General features: G+C 44.4%; 1 protein-coding gene across 1 annotated transcript in view; it reads right to left on the bottom strand.

Annotated features, from left to right (window-relative positions):
* The window catches only part of STAC (SH3 and cysteine rich domain), a 115,027-nt gene extending 113,305 nt beyond the window's left edge, over window positions 1-1,722 (bottom strand). Inside the window, 1 exon segment of the mRNA XM_070359494.1 lies at window positions 1,104-1,722. Coding sequence (XP_070215595.1) covers window positions 1,104-1,214 — 111 coding nt within the window. The 5' untranslated portion in view covers window positions 1,215-1,722.
* Between the last annotated feature and the right edge of the window lie 13,537 nt (window positions 1,723-15,259).

Genomic DNA, 15,259 nt, shown 5'->3' with positions numbered 1-15,259 from the left:
TCTGTCTTGTATTAGCATCTTTGATAGTTAACTTTCAGAGGCTGGGATACTGTCCAGCGGGCAGGATCACTTAGGATGGGAGTCACTTAGCTATGCTTGTGATCCTGCTGATTTGTCAGTGGCTTCCAGGGATGGGTGTGAAGGCAGAAAAGGACGAGACTCTTCTTGGCCCCATCTGACCTGCTCTCCACACTGGCATCCTCCTCTCCTTCATTCCTCCACAAGAACTGTCCCACATTCCAAAGACACCCAGGGAACCCACAAGGAGATCTGGAAAAAGAGCCAGGAGCCCTGCGCTTAAGGAATCCATATAACTACAAACTCCATCTTATGGTTTTTACTCCCGACTGAGATGCCATTTGGCATCGCACAGCTAGCAGCCGCATTTTACTTGATCCTCTTCCAAGATTTCCAAACATGCGCCTGGCACCCGTGAACGTTTCAGAGTAAGTGTAACAGTGACAGAAGTGCCGCGGGGTTGGTTTTGTGTATATCAGTGTAACTCTCACAAAAGCAAGTTTAAGTTCGAGGATTAACTTCCATGAGAGGAACATCAACTTTCCCGAGAAGGTAGCGTTTTCCTAATTTTCCTGAAATCAGCAGTATCCGAGGTTAGGGATGAGTCCGGTTAGCCTAAGGGTCTCAGGCCCTTGGGATACAGGCGACCCTTTGCTGGTTCGCAAATACCCCGGCTTTTCTGGAGGAGTGTCCTGGGCTGTCTATCCCTCAGCCTTCAGAAGCCGCCTAATACCCACACGCGCTTTAGGCACATGCAGGTTCAAAGCACAGAACAAACACGCCACCACCACCCAGGAAAGCGATCCGAACCCGGAGCCACTGTGAACTGCGGGTGCTCTCAGGGCAGGAGCCCAGCGCAAAGCCCCCGGGCCGTGCGGACAAGAAGACTGGGTCCCCAGCGACGTGGTCCAGCATCGCTAGCAGCGAGTCCTGCCGGACATGCTAGTCTCAAGAGAGTACAGTCCTTGAGAAGAACTAGGGACGCGTCTTAGCCTCCGGCGCCAGCGCCAGCAGGGAGGAAACAAAGGTGGACAGAGAGGAAGAGGAGTGAGTTTGTGTCCTCTCGGGGCAAGCGCGCGCGGTACCTTGGATTCCTGACTGCCGGTGGATGCAGGAGAGGGCGGCTGCTCGGCGCTCGCCGTCTCCTTGGGCAGCCCGTCCACGCCGTCCTCGCGGGCGCCGCTCGGGGGGATCATCGTGGCGGCGCGGGAACGGTGTTGGGCTCCCGGAGGAACAGCGAGGCTCGCCTCCCTCCGGAGTGCCCTCCCCGCCGCGCGCAGGCCCGCTCAGCTTCTGAGGCCGGGGACTCCCATCCTCGCCGAGGCGCCGCCGCGCCCTCCTCCGGCCTCGCCCCCGCCCCGGCCCTGCCCACCTCCCCGGCACCCGCCCGGGCTGGGGGAGAGCGCGCCCGCCCCGCCGCGCCCGCGGCCACCTCGGCGACGACCGCACAGTCGTGACTGCCGCTCGGCCGCGGGCGAGTGGGCTCCGGCTGACCCGCTCGCCGGAGAAGGGTGGGTGGGGGCGGGTGGCTCCGGGGCGGGGCTGCGCGGGCCCCCGCGGGGAACAGGAGGGGGCCGCGCCCTAGGGAGGCCCTGCGACCAGGCTGGGCGAGCTCGGGTGCTCTGCACGGTCCCGGGATGCTTTAGGAGGTAGAAGGAAAATTCAGACCAAAGCCCTAATGATCCAGCGGGAGGGACCACCTGCAGCAACTCCCTCCTCCTGCACGCGGTGAAACTGCGACTCTCAGGGAGCCGGGAGCCGGTGACTTAGCCAAGTTATTTATAGGGTTCAGTGACGGAGGACGCAGAGCTGGGGTTTCCTGGCCTGAGGGCGCTCCTCTTTCCTCGCTTCAGCTTTGGACTGAAGCAGAGAGATACTGCAAAACTTGCATGTGCCCTAGTTTGGTTGTGCGATGTGTTAAGCCGGTCACACTTTTTACGTGTTTAATCCTCAGGCTAGGTGTTATTAATATCATTCTCATTCATAGATGAGAAAACTAGGAGACTAACTAATTTGCTCTATGTGGCTGAACTGTAAGTGGTGGAGCTGAGATTTGAACCCATTTTGGCTTCAAAATCCATGCTTTTTGGGTTGTGGAGCCTCAAATCCAGGCCAAATCTTCTCAGCTGTGGAGTAAGTGGGTATTGCAAGATAGCCAGAATGTCAGGGCTGTTTGCAGAGGGGCAAACCAGTATGTCTCAGTAGATCTTTTGGAAACAGAGAGATGGCCCCATGGAATAAAGGGGCAGAAGGACCGGGTACCCTTTGAAGAAAAAAACCTCAATGTGCAGGGGAGGAAATACATATGGATATTTAAACCACTCCCTGCCCCCACACAAAACTGCTTAATTTTCTAACAGGAAACTATAAACTCATGTTCATATTTTATTTATTAACAAAAAGTAAGGCCAGCTTCATGGTGTTACTGAATGCAAGCTCGTGTGCCCAATGCACAGTGAAGCCTAACAAACTGAAAAGTCGGAGTTTAGGGCAGAGAAAGATTTACTCTAGGGCTCTGCAAGGAGACAGGTGGCTCATGTCTCAAAACCCCCAAACTCCTTGCAGGGTTTCAGCAAAGCACTTTAAAAAACCATTTGATTTATTTATTTACGGCTGTGCATTGCTGTGAGGGCTTTTCTCTAGTTGTGAGTAGGGGCTACTCTAGTTGCAGTGCATGGAACACAGGCTCTCGGGCACGCAGGCTTCAATAGTTGCTGCATGAGGGCTCAACAGTTTTGCTTCCCGGGCTCTAGAGCACAGGCTCAGTAGTTGTGGCACATGGGTTTAGTTGTTCCATGGCATGTGGAATCCTCCCGGATAGGGGATCAAACCTGTGTCTCCTGCAGTGGCAGGCAGATTCTTTACCACTGAGCCACCAGGGAGGCCCTCAGCAAAGCACTTTTACTGGCAGCCTGAGGGAGGGGCATGGTTAGTTGTAAAATTTTTGTTGTAAGAATTCTCTATTCTTGTAGCAGTCCACATGTTCACAATGTTCATGTAAACCTTCAACAAGGCAAATGTTATTCTCTATTCTGCAACTTCTTATCGCTATATGGATGGACTCTTAGAGGTCAGAGCCTCGAGAATAGTCTCTCCTGTATATTTCAGCCTATAGGCAACATTCTTTTACAAAAGGCGCAGGGCCACCAGGACTAAGCTCCTGGGCAACAGAACACAAAGATTAAAGTGAAAAGGAACAGATCTAATATGGAGTCAGATGTTTTCTTCCCTATTACAGTGGGTATACGGTCTGTGCAGTCACACAAGGGCCCTGCACTTGCGTTAATGCTCTTCTGTCACTATCTTGAAATTCTTGATACTTTTTGAGCAAGAGGACTTGTATTTGCATTTTGCACTGGATCCTGTGAATAATGTATTTGGTCCTGTGTGTCTGCCATAGCTTATGTCCCTTGGAAAAAACAAACTTATTATTCTTTTCATCCTGGGCATCACTTGAAAGCTTCTGTTCTAAGTGACAGCCTCTTACCTGGCACTTGGCTCTGAGAGCTCTAAATACCCCAAAGAACCTTAACCTTTTATATGACCAGGTCATATCAGCTGACCTGAATGACTTTAGCTTTCTCCTCCTCATAACACAACTCTTGTTTGCTCAATAGAGACAAAATTCTAATAGTGAAAATCACAACAGAACAGTACACAATGGCAGGAGCTGCAGAATCAACACATCTTTATCTAGCATCTATTTTGTGCCAGACCTTGTGCTAGAAACTGATAGAGCAGAGAGAAAACAGATGAAGACTGTACTCCTAGAATGTAGAACAATTGAATCTCACACACATGCACACACCCACACAGACACATTTTTCATGAACTGTGATAAAGAACAGGACAGGACTCTAGTGTGTACAAGTGCAAGGTCTGACCTAGTGTGGGACCAGAGAGGGCTTTCCTGAGAACGTAAAGCCCTCAGGTTCAAGGAAAATTCCAATCTTGTTGGGCAAGCACACTGTGGCTTACAACAAGGCATTTTTCATCTTTAGATTTTTTTTTTTTAAAAAGAATTGAAGAGCAGCTATAAAATGTCATCCTTCATTTTATAAATGCTTACCTTTGATTAACACTAGTAATTCTCCAATAGCTTAAGTTTAAATGTGGTCCCCTTGAGGGAAATGTTAAAGGAGCTAGTACATCCTTCCTCCTCACTGTACCCCCATCCTAGTAACAGAAATCTTTGGTCTGATAAATAATAGCTGTCTTTCCTAGAAGACTGTGGAATTACCCATAGCTGCTAAAACTAATCAAGCCTTTCCTCATGTATCGCTTTCACACAAATCCTTTTCCATCTCACGTTTTGTTATTTAGCTAACTCCTTTTGTTCTTCAAAACACATCCCCAAACCTTTATTCTTCTAAGTCTCCTTCCTTGACTCTTTTTTTCTGATTTAGGTTTCCAAACCAATGCCATCTTCTCACGGCATCCTTCCCTGAATAATCAATGGCAAAGTTGCCTGTCCTCCTACTGGGCTCTGAGCTCCACTGGGGCAGGACCACGCTGTGCTCATCTTGTTTCCTCAGCCCTTGGCTGATGGGAAAAGGAGACTGCTCTTGTAGCCCTGGATCTTTAAGATGGCCTAGGCATTTGTTACTCTAAGTGTCCTACACAATCTGAATGGAGAAAGACTGGGATGCTTCTAGAAAACAGTAGGATTTAAGATCAAACAAGCTGCTAGATAGCAAGGATTTTGTCTTCAATGGCTTAAGAGAGGATCTTACACTGAGAGTCACGCTATCAATGAACATGGTGTTCACTGGTTTGGGGAGGTAGGGGGTCTGCACAAAGGCTGTTAGGTCCACAGCTTGTCTCTGGGATCAGGAGTGCAGGTGGCCAGAACACCGCTTTGTCTGAGTCCGTGGGGAGAGGGCTGCTGGCAGAAATAGGATGCCCTGAGGCCTGGGTCATAGGCCACTTCCACTTTGGGACCTAGGCTACTGGGCCTGATTTCAAGTCCTGGAATGATGAGAGGCCTCCTATGTTGTCATGAAAGCCTGCCCTGACCTGGTACTAAGGGGACATTGGTATATTTAGTAGTTATGCCCTAACAGTGGAGAGGACTGATGGTCTTCATGTACTGGAGTCAGTGGGTGGTGATTCCAGAGGATACCTCATGAAGCTGACATCCCTGAGAAGTGGACTTTTTCACGTCTCCATGTGAGTTATCCTTTCAGGACTCCTAGGTATCCTGTGGTGAGACCTCAAAGAAAACTGGATGGAGGTCCTGCATTAGAAACTGGGGTGACATTTCAGCCATGGCTATCAAGATGACCTCATTTCTACCAGAGGTTGGGAAATTCAAGTTGCAGATAATTATCATAAGTCTAGAGCCTGGAGCAGGACCCTGTGATTTTCGTAGCTTCCCTTCATGGTCCATTTCACTCTGGTTACTGGTTGAATATCAAGGGAGTAGAAGTGTGAGGTGTGCAGAAATGCATCTTCACAAACTTGATGCTCCCTCTCCTGGTTCATTTATTAATTCATTAATTTGTAAAGAGAGCAAAGTCCTCCTCATTATTGCATGCAACTGTTTTTTGCAATAACACTGATAAGGAGAAGAGTGTATAATATTATCAACCTTCTCCCATTGCTGTGCTCCAAGTGTGGATAAAGAGACTGGACTTTCATTATATGGACTTTGGCTTCTTCTAGAGCCAGTAAGTAAAAAGATACCATCAAGACTACTTAACTAAAACAGCCAACTTATGAAGGGTACAAAAAAGTACAACAAGGAGGGAATCCCCTGGAGGTCCAGTGGTTAGGATTCTGTGCTTTCACTGCCGAGGGCATGGGTTCAATCCCTGGTTGAGGAACTAAGATCCCACAAGCTGTGCGGTACAGCCAAAGGAAGGAGAATAAGGACAACAAGGTAAAGGGGAAAGGGAAGATCATCAGAATGTCCTGGGAGTGGAGAATGACAGGAGAGCAGGTCTCAACAAAGGAGTGTTTCTCAATGTCTGATATATCTGAGTCATCATGGGTAATGACATATATGACTAGGGCACCGGGTTAGACGATTAGGTTGTTGATAATAACAATGGCTAATGCATATTGGGCTCCTACTATGTTATAGACATTTTCTATATTAGTTCACTTAATCTCTACAAAACCATAGCAAGACAAAGAGAATTAACTTAGATTCCACAGTGAGCTTGGGAACAGGATTTGAACTCAAGATTTGAACTCCTGCTTCTGGGCCAAGTTTGGGCTTTGCTCTGCTGATATCCAAACAACAGTAAACCCAGATCTGGCGGAGAGGCAGCAGGACTGAAAGGGAAGGACCGACACAATTGAAGAGCCGGAGGCCTATTAGAGGACACAGGAGAGTCCTCAAAAGAATGAAGGATTGCTCACTCCATTCGTTTGTCTTAAGAGTAAATAATAACCACATCTACACTTTGAAAGTGATAGCCAAGAAGTCAAGACAGACTAGGCATTCAGCTTGTGAAGGAGACACTGGGAATCCTAGCACTAAGCCTTATGCTCTGGCTACTTTGTCTGAAAACGTTTGTCTTAAGAGTAAATAATAACCACATCTACACTTTGAAAGTGATAGTCAAGAAGTCAAGACAGACTAGGCATTCAGCGTGTGAAGGAGATACTGGGAATCCCAGCACTAAGCCTTATGCTCTGGCTACTTTGTCTGAAAACCTGCCTTAAAGCCCAGAGAAATCAAAACTTTAATTTTTTATAGCTAACACGACAACAACAGCAGCTCCTACTGTTAATGATAGTCTGCAGCTCTCACAGCAACTCTGGAATGGCCTCTCCTCAGCACCAAAGTGAGTCATTAAATCTGGGGACTCTGATTGTCGGGTGACTAACATCCAGCTTAAGCATCCTCACCCTGTTTTCTCTAAGTACCGATCAATAAGAATAACGGCAATGTGAAGAGGAGATAGTATTTGTCTAGCGCCGTTTGGCTGCCTTGGAATTCATCTTCCACTGGAGATGCTTAGAAAAGGGCACAAGGTCCGCGCCTCATGTAGCTGCTTTCTGGTTAAAATCTGCCTCTTTTCTCTAGAGAGAGCATGTGTGGGCTTCTCCTAGTTGGTTATAATCTGTGAGAAGAGGGTGGCTTGAATCTTTATTCTACATCTACTGGAAAGGCCATGCCCTTGAACTCCAAACATCCAGCTCTTCTGCTCACAAGCAAAGAGATCTTAGACAACTAATTTGCTCTCTTTCAGTCTTGGTTTCCTCAAGTCCAAACTGGGATAACAATCCCTATTTCAATGGATTTCTATAAATATTAGAAGATTTATATTTATATTTATAAATGCCTGGTCCTGATATTATTAGTCCTATGATTTTGGTCAAATATATTAGCTTTGAGTTAGGTTTTCTATTTATTACAGCCAAACGCATAGACAATATCAAAAGTGAACCTTTTCTGCATTTCCAAAATTATTAATATCTCCTTTATGAAGAGTTTGGATTCAGCAGATACCTAAAGTTTCTTATAGATTTTGCCCCTTTGGTTAGTCATTAGCATTGAGCTCTGGGTATCTATTCTGAGTTCAGGGTCACAGTTTAAAAGTCCTAGAGTCCAGCTCCCTCTGGCCACTTTGCTCCTCAAACATGCCGTCTGTTCCCTTCCCCAGCTTCCCTGCAGCTGAGGAGCCCTCACCATTCCCGGTCACCACTGGGCCTCAGCACCTGCCAGCTGAACACATCCCGTGCCTTTCTCTGACTTGGTGTCCTTTACAATGTATGTTCCATGGGGTCACAGGCTTCACCTCAACTCTTCATCACATGTCTCTGATGCTAAGTGTTCATGTGATAGGTGCTCAGTAAATATTTGTTAAATGAATGAAAGAGAAAATGTCAGTGCTGGAGAGGAACTTGTAGGTCTAACGAAAAGCTATTTTTTAGCAAGAAAAACGGAAGCTCATATAGGTTACATACTTACACAGAGTCACCTAGTACGTGGCACAGTGAACCACATATTTTTATTGCTCACCAATCCCAATGGTTGTTGCATATTCAGCTTTGGAATATACAACCAAATTACCAGCTACATATGTTTTTTCCTCCAAGTCTTCAAATTTATCATGATATTATGCATGGAATTCCTGAAGATTCATTTCCAAAACAATAGCTTTATCATTAATCAGGCAGTATTCAAAAAGAATAGTGAAGAAAGTAAGAACTTTCCAGAAATCCACAACCTACTGGTAATTATTATTAGCATTTTGGTAAGCCTCCTTTCACGTATTGCTGAAGCCTGGCTTGGAGAATTTTGAGCATTACTTTACTAACATGTGAGATGAGTGCAATTGTGCGGTAGTTTGAGCATTCTTTGGCATTGCCTTTCTTTGGGATTGGAATGAAAACTGACCTTTTCCAGTCCCTGTGGCCACTGCTGAGTTTTCCAAATTTGCTGGCATATTGAGTGCAGCACTTTCACAGCATCATCTTTCAGGATTTGAAAGAGCTCGACTGGAATTCCATCACCTCCACTAGCTTTGTTCATAGTGATGCTTCCTAAGGCCCAATTGACTTCACATTCCAGGATGTCTGGCTCTAGATGAGTGATCATATCATCATGATTATCTGGGTCATGAAGATCTTTTTTGTACAGTTCTTCTGTGTAGTCTTGCCATCTCTTCTTAATGTCTTCTGCTTCTGTTAGGTCCATACCATTTCTGTCCTTTATTGTGCCCACCTTTGCATGAAATGTTCCCTTGGTATCTCTAATTTTCTTGAAGAGATCTCTAGTCTTTCCCATTCTGTTGTTTTCCTCTATTTCTTTGCATTGATCGCTGAGGAAGGCTTTCTTCTCTCTTCTGGCTATTCTTTGGAACTCTGCATTCAGATGTTTATATCTTTCCTTTGCTCCTTTTGCTTTTTGCTTCTCTTCTTTTCACAGCTATTTGTAAGACCTCCCCAGACAGCCATTTTGCTTTTTTGCATTTCTTTTCCATGGGGACAGGCTTGATCCCTGTCTCCTGTACAATGTCATGAACCTCATTCCATAGTTCATCAGGCACTCTATCTATCAGATCTAGGCCCTTAAATCTATTTCTCACTTCCACTGTATAATCATAAGGGATTTGATTTAGGTCATACCTGAATGGTCTAGTGGTTTTCCCTACTTTCTTCAATTTAAGTCTGAATTTGGTAATAAGGAGTTCATGGTCTGAGCCACAGTCAGCTCCTGGTCTTGTTTTTGTTGACTGTATAGAGCTTCTCCATCTTTGGCTGCAAAGAATATTATCAATCTGATTTCGGTGTTGACCATCTGGTGATGTCCATGTGTAGAGTCTTCTCTTGTGTTGTTAGAAGACGGTGTTTGCTATGACCAGTGCATTTTCTTGGCAAAACTCTATTAGTCTTTGCCCTGCTTCATTCCGTATTCTAAGGCCAAATTTGCCTGTTACTCCAGGTGTTTCTTGACTTCCTACTTTTGCATGCCAGTCCCCTATAATGAAAAGGACATCTTTTTTGGGTGTTAGTTCTAAAAGGTCTTGTAGGTCTTCATAGAACCGTTCAACTTCAGCTTCTTCAGCATTACTGGTTGGGGCATAAACTTGGATTACTGTGATATTGAATGGTTTGCCTTGGAAATGAACAGAGATCATTCTGTCGTTTTTGAGATTGCATCCAAGTACTGCATTTTGGACTCTTTTGTTGACCATGATGGCCACTCCATTTCTTCTCAGGGATTCCTGCCCGCAGTAGTAGATATAATGGTCATCTGAGTTAAATTCACCCATTCCAGTCCATTTCAGTTCGCTGATTCCTAGAATGTCGACATTCACTCTTGCCATCTCTTGTTTGACCACTTCCAATTTGCTTTGATTCATGGACCTGACATTCCAGGTTCCTATGCAGTATTGCTCTTTACAGCATCGGACCTTGCTTCTATCACTGGTCACATCCACAGCTGGGTATTGTTTTTGCTTTGGCTCCATGAACTAAAAAGCCTCTTGATGAAAGTGAAAGTGGAGAGTGAAAAAGTTGGCTTAAAGCTCAACATCCAGAAAACAAAGATCATGGTATCCGGTCCCATGTATTCATGGCTTAAAGCTTAAAGCTCAACATCCAGAAAACAAAGATCATGGTATCCAGTCCCATGCATTCATGGGAAATAGATGGGGAAACAGTGGAAACAGTGTCAGACTTTACTTTTTTGGGCTCCAAAATCACTGCAGATGGTGACTGCAGCCATGAAATTAAAAGATGCTTACTCCTTGGAAGGAAAGTTATGTCCAACCTAGATAGCATATTCAAAAGCAGAGACATTACTTTGCCAACAAAGGTCCATCTAGTCAAGGCTATAGTTTTTCCTTTGGTCATGTATGAATGTGAGAGTTGGACTGTGAAGAAGGTTGAGCGCGGAAGAATTGATGCTTTTGAACTGTGGTGTTGGAGAAGACTCTTGAGAGTCCCTTGGACTGCAAGGAGATCCAACCAGTCCATTCTGAAGAAGATCAGCCCTGGGATTTCTTTGGAGGGAATGATGCTAAAGCTGAAACTCCAGTACTTTGGCCACCTCATGCGAAGAGTTGACTCATTGGAAAAGATTCTGATGTTGGGAGGGATTGGGGGCAAGAGGAGAAGGGGATGACAGAGGATGAGATGGCTGGATGGCATCAGTGACTCGATGGACATGAGTCTGAGTGAACTTCGGGAGTTGGTGATGGACAGGGAGGCCTGGCGTGCTGCGATTCATGGGGTCGCAAAGAGTCGGACACAACTGAGCGACTCAACTGAACTGAACTGAAGCCTCCTTTCTAGAAGCACAGTCATATACGAGTACATTTTAAATTTATATATAGTTACATAAAAATGATCTTGGGACACTAAGTGTTTTTGTAACTTCCTTTCCTTAACATGTCATAGATAGTTCTGTGTCAATAAATATATGTACATATTACCATTTTTTAATGGATGTGTATTCCACTGTATAGATGCATCATGATTTATTTATGAAGGCTCATTTATGCTTTTTGCTAGGAACTGTTAGAGGGCAATTAAAAACTCATTCTCGGGACTTCCTTGGTGGTCCAGTGGTTAAGAATCTGCCTGCCAATGCAGGGGACACAGGTTCAATCTCTGGTCTAGGAACTAAGATCCACATGCCGGGGGGCAGCTAAGCCCCTGTGCCACAACTACTGGCCCACTTGCTGCACCTCGTGAAGCTCGCACCCTAGACCCATGCTCCACAACAAGAGAAGCCTCCTCAATGAGAAGCACCTGCACCACAGCTAGAGCGTAGCTCATGCAGCAATGAAGACCCAGTGCAGTCAAAGGTAAATAAATAAAAATACAAAACAAAACAAAACTCATTCTCTCTTTTATTGCCAAATGTCAACCTGGTGAGGCAAGTACTATTAGACCTATTTTGCAGATGAGGTCATTCGAAGTCTGAGCAGCTTTATGACTCCCCCAGTGGGATACGGTAAGTGGAGAGTAGAGATTTGGGCCACATCTTCAGATTCTAAAGCTCAGGCTCTGGACAACATGTAGGCAAACCATAAAACTTAGTGAGACTGCTGCTGTTTAAGAAGCCTGAACAACACATTCGGGAGCATAGACGGGAAGAACGGTGCCCACCAAGGAGGGAGGGTGTTTGGGAAGCTTCCAGTGGAATCTGAAAAGTGACTACAATTTTTCTGGAAGGACTCTGTGGCAGAATGTCTAGTATCAATACAGACATGAAAGGGTACTTCTGTAGGATCAGTTCCAGCTTGTTACAAAACAGTTGCTTTTCTTCATGAGTAACATTTACCAATCACATAGACAATGCTTAACAAAGGGAAAGGCTAGAGAAATTCTCTGCCTAATAGTTTCAAGTACTTTTATAAATTGCCCTGGGGGGAGTTAGAGCTCAGTCAGTCTGGGAGGAACAGTATTGGTCAGTATTGCAGAGAAGAAAAAAAGCTACCAAAAGGGTTTCTGGAAGGTTAAATGGGTCACAGAGTAAGAAAGGCCAGCATTCAGAGTTCTGAGACACACAGAGAATCATCACACCAGGAAACCAGGCACAGGGAGCCCTAATTCCCTCTGAAGCAGGAACCTATTCGATAGATTCAAAACATATGTGTAACTTGCACATTGTAACCTCTAAAGGATTATGAATATTCAATTTGTGCTCTGTTGATCATGATGTATCTTGGGTTTTTATATGTGTGTGTGTTTTTAGATTTATTTTTAATTGGAGTAATATAATGTGCTTCCTGGGGCTTCCCAGGTGGCACAGCAGTAAAGAATCCACCTGCCAATGTAAGAGACACGGGTTTGATCCCTGGGTTGGGAAGGTCCCCTGGAGTAGGAAATGGTAACCCACTGCAGTATTCTTGCCTGGGAAATTCCATGGACAGAGGAGCCTGGCAGACTACAGTCCATGGGGTCACAGAGTCAGACACGACTGAGCGACTGAGCATACATGCATAATTGCTTTACAATATTGTGTTATGTAAGTTTCTGCTTTGACATCCCTAGAAGTGAGCAGTAAGACTGATGTTCTAAAACACAGACTGGGAACTCCAGCAAAAATACCCAATAGTTCCTGTTCTTTATCCATAAAGCTTTGCACTTATTTTGAAATATGTTCTCAAAGCTTGTAGAGTCATGCTGTGGGCAAATGAATCTCAAATAATTCTCTTTACAGTGTTTTCCAGGCAGGGTTTATATTACTGCTTTGTCCTTCTGCCTTTTGTAACCCTCTGTGTTCCTCTAATAACTCACTTGGCAGCCCTAAGCCATCCATCAGGCACTTGACAATTGGCCTGGAAAAGATGACTCAGGCCTTAGCTTTAAATGCCACTTTCTTCCTCCATAGCCAAGGCAGACTTAACCATAGAGCCTGGACTTAGCAAACATACCTATGTTTCATCTGTCTTTATTCTTGCAGAGATGGCCAGGAAAATGGGGATTCTGTCTCCTCAGTTAATAATGATAACTTATCTGATGCAGGGTATAGTGAGATGGTATCGAGGGAGTTGTTATTCAATAGACCTTTGGAGGTGGTTGTTGTTTACAGCAAGCTAAAATGTCCCGTGTCTACCAAGCAATGGCCAAGAACATTGAGGAAGCCCAGGCCGGCTAGTAACTCTACTGTGCGGGCTCACTGAGTTCCTTAGAATGCAGTTAGAGTTGCTAATGTATACAATGAGATGAATACCCAGATTTTAAATAAGATTGCCCCTAGTTTACCATTTGCTTATCCTCAAAGCTCCCTCCCCGCTCCCCTGATTTGTGAGTGACCGTGTCTTGTTGCCGCTACCTCTTACATGGTCTTGGAGTAGGGAGTTATTAGTCAACTTTAGATATTTGAGATCATTATAAAGTAAGGTAGAGATGTCTACATAAATGAAGTCCTTATTTTATTCACTGACTTACTTATCAACAGTTGCGGAGAACTGCTATGTAGCAGGCACTTTATTGTTCCAGCATATTTCCTGACCCAAAGGAAAAATCCAGCTTTGTGAGGATGGCAGAACTGGGGCAAAGAGTAACCCCTGTGTATGACCAGCAGGCTGTAGGAACCAGAGGAAGAACGAGCTAATTCGGCTGAGAATCAAAGGGGAAGATTCCCCAAAGGAAAGCAAAATTATCAATAATGCTGTAAGGTAACAGTAGTTTTCCAAAAGGAGCAGAAGAAGGTCATTCTTGGTATCTTAAGATAAGTGTACTTTTCTGCTTATATTTTCTGTGACTATTTTATTATTATTACTTTGAGGCTTTGAGGGGGTAGTGAAGGGATCTGGAATTGTCACCATCAATTCTTGCAATTCTCCTTTCTCATTGAGTTTGTTTTAGTTATTGTCCTGATATAACCCAATTCTCACTCAAAATTCCCTTCCTTCCATGACACCCACTACGATGTTTTTAAAGCATATATCTTAGATCTGTATGCATATTGGAAAAGTATGGGCAGTTAATTCGTGTGTATGAGCATTTTAAATTGCATAAAACATATTGCACTGCAGCATATTTCCTCTAACTTATCTTAGGAAACACAGTTTGATTTTTAAAACCAGATTAAAAGTAAAATATGTAAAAATCATTTAAAATGGATGAAGACCCATTCTATCGTAAGACTGCCATGACTGACTTAATCCATCCTCTGTGGATGGTTAGGTTATTTGCACTTTGCTTATCATGAAGAGTGCTGCTTTGAATATTCTTGTTTATGACTTTGGGTGCAAATGCATAAGCATGAATTACGGGTTCCAGTTGTTTTCCCCAATGCGGACACTGCACTATTTTTAAATTTTATCATTGTGGCTTTATTTGCATTTCACCATCACACTCTAATTTTCACACTGTCAGTATTCCTCCCGTTGTCAGTCATTATCTCTTTCTGGTAACCAGATATGGGACTGACCCCCTGCAAAGGAAGCTGTTCTCCACACTGACAGAGACAGCAGACACTTGCCATATTGTATTTTGCAGATGTGTTCAGACACCTGAGTTAACACACATCTCTGGCCATTGTACTCAAATCCATGCTGCATCTCACCTCAGCTCCTCCTTTCTTTCTTGGACCTTACATCCCCATGATTTCATATCATAACAGTCCCAGACTATATAAAGCATCATATAATAGTCTTTGGTCCCAGACAGCCTGACATGAGATCACTGAGTTTAGTCAGCCTCTGTCTTAGATGAGGGTTCGACTACACTGACTCTCGTGACTCATCCTTAAACAGTGATCTAAGCCATGGCATTTAAAACACAGGAAACATTCAGCAAGGGTCAAACGCACCACTCAAGAGCAACAAGCATGTACTGAGTGCTTTTATGACCCAGTCACTGTTCTAACTGCTTTAACATGCATTATCTCACCTAAGTCAGGAAGGTAATAATATTATTTACACTTTGCAGATGAGGGCCCTGTGACTCAGAAAGGTGACATATCTTGCCCAAAGAGCACAAAACTAGTAAGTGAAGGCACTCTGATTAGAGTCTTGCTTTTGTATGCTATACTCCCTCCAAATTGAGCACCCTGTTAGTATTCAAAATACAAGGGGGAAATTCAAATACACTCTTGGGACTTATCTTTCATTTACAGGCACATACAGTTAGGGCCTATGGTATGAATTAGTTCAAACAAATTGGAAGAACTGAGGCTATGAACAAGGCTCTTATTGAAAAACTCCCTCAATTTCAGTTTTGTAGCCCTTATGCATGTTCTTAGAAACATTCATCTTCTAGGTTAAGATGGAACTCAGACTGAAGATTCTATAATCTTCAGTTGTCTACCATTGTTTAACAA

Source organism: Bos mutus, chromosome 22 (genome assembly GCF_027580195.1).
Source record: "Bos mutus isolate GX-2022 chromosome 22, NWIPB_WYAK_1.1, whole genome shotgun sequence".
Lineage (NCBI taxonomy): Eukaryota > Metazoa > Chordata > Mammalia > Artiodactyla > Bovidae > Bos > Bos mutus.
Note: the sequence above shows the minus strand (reverse complement) of the source record. Positions and strands in the feature narration are given on the sequence as shown.